Raw genomic sequence first — 5,820 nt, forward strand, 5'->3', positions numbered from 1 at the left:
GGTTAATTAGGCTAATAACATGGGCAATTAAGTAAATTAACTTTTAGTTTAGAGGGTTCATGCTTTTATAGTAGTATAGATATAGATATATTATAAATAAATTATCTATTTATACAAGTATAAATTTTTGACGACTGAGTGAATAAAAGTGGTTCGGCTGCTGGCACACCAGAACCACGAGGAGTTGAAGTCAATATTTAAAGGTTATGGCAACCACAGTTTGAGTAGCATTTAAATTAACTAGTTGCAAAAAGCTATGATAAATTGAGAAGATTGTCGGCATGGTTCCACTAGCATCTACAGAGGTAGCCTAATTAATCATGGAATTCAACAATTTTTTTTTAGAGAATCAGCCGATTATTGCATCAAATGGCAATTTATCCAGCAAAAGGATGAGCAAGTGGTGGAAATCACAAAGGACTCACTGAAAAGTCGAATCAAATTAACGACAATAACTAGCACACGCAGATCAGCCGCTACAGCAAAAAGATTAAATCCGTAAAGTTGAGGCAATTAACAATTAATGGCAGATTCAAAGTTTCAGTTCGTGGAGGCATTAGCTGGTGGTTCTCTCAATCTTCGTAGATGTTCGATCCACTGATCCTCAGGTACTTCACTGGTCCAATTAGGAGCCACTCCACCAAAAGAAACCCTACGCATGGCTTCCATCACTCTCGTTGCATTCTCCTCCGTCAACGGAGCATTGCGGCGGCTCTCGTCCTCTCTGAGCGCTCTCTGCGCAGCATTATCAGACGCCGCTCTTATTCCCTCCTCCTCTTCTTCAACCTCACTTTTACATTCATCTTCTTCCCCGTCGCTCAGATCCAGTGATGATATTCCGTTCTCCACACAATGCGCATAACCGTTGGGGAGTCGATGAAAATGATTAGATTCGTCGGGCTCTTCATCATCGGAGTTTTGAACAGGATTTGGACGCTGATCGGAGATCTGTGCATCGTCGTCATCAGCGATGGAAGAGATTGGCTGGTAATATTCCGGCGAATCGTCAGTGTTCGTGTCGGAATCACTTTCGGTGCCGTTTTCTTGGATGAAACTCGGTGTGGAATTCAATTGGGCGTTCATCTCCTTTTTAGACGAATTTTCTAGAACTGAAAATTTAGGAAATCCACTTATACCTGAATGATGTGCTAAGATATGGAGAATTCAAACTATACTGGAAAGGATTCTGACAAATGATAATTACCTTTTACATATTCAAAATAATCCCCTAAACTATCAAATTTTTATGAGTCTTCTATTTAATCTATTCCTTGTTCCCAAAATCTCTCATTTATATTGCCCTTTATATTAAAACTCCCTCTTACGTTCTTAAAGGTTCCTCTAGTACACGTTACTAATTATCTTAAAAACATGACATGTAGCATTACCTATGGCTATTTAACTTAGCGTAAATCCCACCTAAACTATCACTTTATTATCTGTTACCTACTTAAACTATATGGTGTCTCCAAAACACCCCTGAACTATATTCCTCTATATATTAAAAGGCCAAATACATAGACTATTAAACTTGGCCCAATTTTTTATTTTGGCACTTTAACTCAGCCTTATTCCATTTTGGCTCTCCAACCTCATTTCTTTTGTTCCACTTTGACACAAAAATTTTTCTCCCAGATAAAAATGCAGCGCGTGCAAATACCCAGCTGTTACCCCCACCCCCACCCCACTGCCTCCCCCCCTTCCCTGAATTTTCTTTTTAAATTTATTTTTTGTAATTTCAAATTATTATTTTTTTTGTTTTTTCTGCCCACATCCTGGGGAAAAAATATTTTTTTATATATATTTTCAGTAATAACTACGGGTTCAACTAAACCCATAACTTTCGACGCGGGGTAAAAAAAATTGTATTTAAAAATTCATTAAAATTGTAAAAAAAAAATAGATATAAACCCATAACATTTAAAAATATAATGGGTTCTTTTGTTCCACTTTGACACAAAAACTTTTATCCTAGGTAAAAATGCAGCGCGGACAAATACCCAGCTGCTACCCCCACCCCCACCTCATTGCCCCCGCAACTCCCTGCAATTTTTTTTATAATTTCAAATTATTATTTTTTTCGTTTTTTCTGCCCCCTCCCGTGAAAAAAAATATTTTTTTTAATATATTTTCAGTAATAACTACGGGTTCAACTGAACCCATAACTTTCGACGCGGAGTAAAAATTCATTAAAATTGTAAAAAAAATAGATATAAACTCATAACTTTAAAAATATAATTGGTTCAATGTTAAAAACTTTAAAATTGAATCCATAGGATTTAAATTCTGGATCGACCTCCACATTGGGAGTATGAAATTTTGCTTAAAAAATGGCTCTCACGCGCCTATAAGGGTGAGGCAAATCACACATGGAATCTAGTCAGCTTTTGTGTCAAAGTGGAACAAAAGAAATGGGGTTGGAGGGCCAAAATGGAACAAGACTGAGTTAAAGTGGCAAAATAAAAAATTAGGCCAAATTTAATGGGTTGTTTATGTATTTGGCCATATTAAAACCTCATGTTGGACTTTTAAAGGTACATCTATCTAACTATATTAACTTATGGTTTGTACAAAGTTTTTTATATAGGTTACTCATGATTTATCACTCTTGAATGATTGATTAATTTTTTAGGAGTTTTGGCTAAAATAATATGTAATGTACTGTATTAATTTTAGGTTTAATTGTGATTGTGCTTTACGCTAGATTCCAATTGATAAGTCCTTATTTATATTCACTTTGTAGCACAGTAAAAATATAAATAAAGGCATATAGTGTTGCATTTTTAAAAAGTCATCTTATATTACATACGAAAAAGGGCCAAAATGCCCTCAGACTATTCGATTTGGTACAAATATGCCCTTCGTCTGCCTATTGAGCCAAAAATACCCTCATCGTTATTTTTCTCGCTCACTTATATCCGTACGACTAATGGTCAATGCAAAATAAAAAAAAAAAGGTCTACTTAAATTACACTCGACAACTTTTTATTGGTCAAATTTTAAATTATGGCCCCAATTAAATAAACTCATTCTTAACCCATTTTGTTTACCCAACCCAAAAATTCGGCCCGCTTTAAAAATGGTCAAACTCTTGATTGTCAAAAAAAATTAACTTTCTACCACCATTATAGCTGTCAACATCCCCTTTCCAACATAGCAATCGTGCTGCCACCACATTTTTAATCTAGGGCAGTTTTGGTCCTTTTCCATATATTTATCATCTTCTTCATTTTACATTTACTATTGGAGTTGTCATTTTTCGAAAATGTTCGTCAAACAACCTTAATTTTCACATTCAAATGTCATTTACAATGGTAAGAAAAAATTTCTTTCTTGCCACATAAGATAATCAAAGAACCCATTATGAATTCATGGGCTTTAAATTCTGGAATAGTCCACTTTTTCTTCATAATTTTTGTAAATTTTGTAAACTCTTAATAATTTGTTAGACCTAAATGGTAGTTTATTGTAGAAAATAAAAATTAGGTACTCCTCCTTGAACAAAGTCCTAATCTTACAACAAAAAAAGGACATCAAATCGAAAAAATTAAAGATTTTATAATCGAACCCTTTTGATTAGCATAATATTCTCATGTTAGTGTTCGAAAATGGAGGAATGGAGCAAACATGTGAATCATGGTTGTAGTGGCAGCGTAGTTGTTATGGAGGAAAGGGAATGGTGGCAGCTACGATTATGGTAGAGTTGAAAAGATGGATAAATTAATTTTTTTTAAACAATCAAGAGTTTGGCCCTTTTTTAGGTGGATCAAATTTTGTGGTTGGATAAAAAAAAGGGGGTTAACGGCGGGTTTATTTAATTGGGATTATAGTTTGAAATTGGACCAATAAAATTTGCCACGTGTAATTTAAATAATTTTTTATTTGCATTGACCGTTAGTCGTAGGGGCATAAGTGAGCTAGAAAGATAACAAAAGGGGACATTTTTGGTTCAATTGGTGGACGGAGGGCATATTTATACCAAATCAAATAGTTGAAGGGTAGTTTTGTCCCTTTTTCGTATTGCATAGAAAGGATTACACAAAATAAAATTTCGCAAATAAAATATCAATTGCCCAGCAATTACATTCTCTAATTTGAGATTACATAAAGAAGGTTCAAGAGATTCAACTTTATTCTTTACGAGGTGTTGGGTTTAATAAGAAGATTTAAATTGGTATTCTTTCAACAATATCTGTAAGACATGAAAGGAGACTAAAACAAGAAAGATAATAAATAATTCAAGAATAAAGGGAGAAATTTTTCCAGAGGAAACCCATATGAAGAACTCAAGAAAAAATATTAAAATGAAGAAGAAGGTGAAAAATAAAGAAGAAAGATGAAAAAATAAGGAAGAATGATGAAAAAGGAGGAAGAAAGATAGATATAACTGAACTAAGGAGAATATTAAAAAAATTGAAAGAGGGTAATTAGCCATTATATTCTGTTATGTGGGCTATTTTGATGACTTTTTTCAGCTGTCACGCGCTCTCAAGCGAGTATTTACACACGTTATGCCAGATCAGCGACGAAGGACCTTTAATACGAAGGTCAATATAGTTCAGGGGAATTTTGGGGGACACCGAATAGTTTAAGTAGGAAACTGACAAAAATGTGATAGTTTAAGAGGGTTTTAAGGTATTATTAACTCTATTGAATGAAGCTTTGTCACAACACATCTTTATATGTATTTTTCTGTTTGTCATTCCGATTAGACTTGGGTTGTTAAGCTAGAGTTTTATTTCAAAAGAATAAACGGCTCTTTCTCTCTCTTCAAGTTTTTGTCTCCCCGCTAGTGCTCTGTCTTCTGCTTCTGATTTTCCGGTGTCGACAACCTCAGGTAAGTCAGCCTCTCTCTCTCTCTCCCGCTCTTCTCCCTCCTTCCTCTCTCCTTCCCCCTCCTCTCTCTTCTCCAACCCCTTTTCTCTCTTTTCTCCACCCCTTCTCTCTCTTTTCTCTTTTTCAACGCCGGAATTTTTAGCCGGCAACCTCCAAGCACCTCTCCTCTGTCTTTCTTCTCTTCTCCTCACTCCCTTCTTCTCTCTTATCCCTATAAACCCATCTCTTTTTTCCTGCTGATTGTTTTACCCAACCCTTCTTGAGCCCAATTTTTAGTTCTGAAACCCTAGCAGCCCCGCCGACGACCTTTGTCCGGCAATCCCCCCCCCCTTGTTGTCCCTCATTTTTTTACTCTGTCCAGGTCCACCTTTGGGACAGGTTGACAACTCCCCTCCCTATTGGTTTCGTGGTGGTTGTATGTAATTTTTCAGGGAACTAGTTGCGGCTGCCCAAGCAAGCGCGAGGCGTAAGTAGAGCGGAGCATCACCGGCTAGTGTGTGCAAAGGTTGGTGGGAGTTGGAAGGATGCAAGACAGATTTCTATGACCTCGGGTGTATCGAGTCATATTTCCAGGTTCTTTCCATCGGGAGTTGGTACCTCCCACTTTATTATCTCTTTCTTTATGTTAGTTAAATTGTGGCTATTTAGTTAGCATCACTTTAAGCATATTATTGGAGTTATTGTAGTTGCTACCTGTTATTTTCTAGTTTGGGTCTGTGTTAGTGTTTTTCGGAGTTTGTCATAGGTATAGTGGTTGTGGTATGGGATGGTAGAGTAAGGTCATGTCCTCGAGGGATGCCAGGGGTGAGAAGGGGTGGGGAGGGGGTCAGTGGATGGGACGAGAAGCAAATAGGGTAAGGGGAAAGAGGGAGCTTGTAGATTGAGGATCGGGTCGTGGAACATAGGCACGCTGACGGGTAAGTCTATTGAGTTCGCAAAGATTCTCCAAAAGAGGAAGGTTAATATAGTTTGTGTCCAGGAGAC

The 5,820-nt window shown here is 36.7% G+C and overlaps 1 protein-coding gene across 1 annotated transcript; it reads right to left on the reverse strand.

The window, feature by feature from the left end:
• Window positions 1-321: 321 nt before the first annotated feature.
• Window positions 322-1,313, reverse strand: LOC104221980 (uncharacterized). Its single transcript, XM_009773141.2, has one exon. It carries the CDS (start codon window positions 1,081-1,083, stop codon window positions 541-543), a length of 543 nt encoding a protein of 180 aa, XP_009771443.1. The 5' UTR covers window positions 1,084-1,313; the 3' UTR covers window positions 322-540.
• Window positions 1,314-5,820: the final 4,507 nt, after the last annotated feature.

The sequence above is a fragment of the Nicotiana sylvestris genome, chromosome 6 (genome assembly GCF_000393655.2).
Source record: "Nicotiana sylvestris chromosome 6, ASM39365v2, whole genome shotgun sequence".
Lineage (NCBI taxonomy): Eukaryota > Viridiplantae > Streptophyta > Magnoliopsida > Solanales > Solanaceae > Nicotiana > Nicotiana sylvestris.

Bases quoted from the DNA above. Each gene is read 5' to 3' on its own strand.
- LOC104221980 (XM_009773141.2), bottom strand. From the start codon at position 1,083: ATGAACGCCCAATTGAATTCCACACCGAGTTTCATCCAAGAAAACGGC.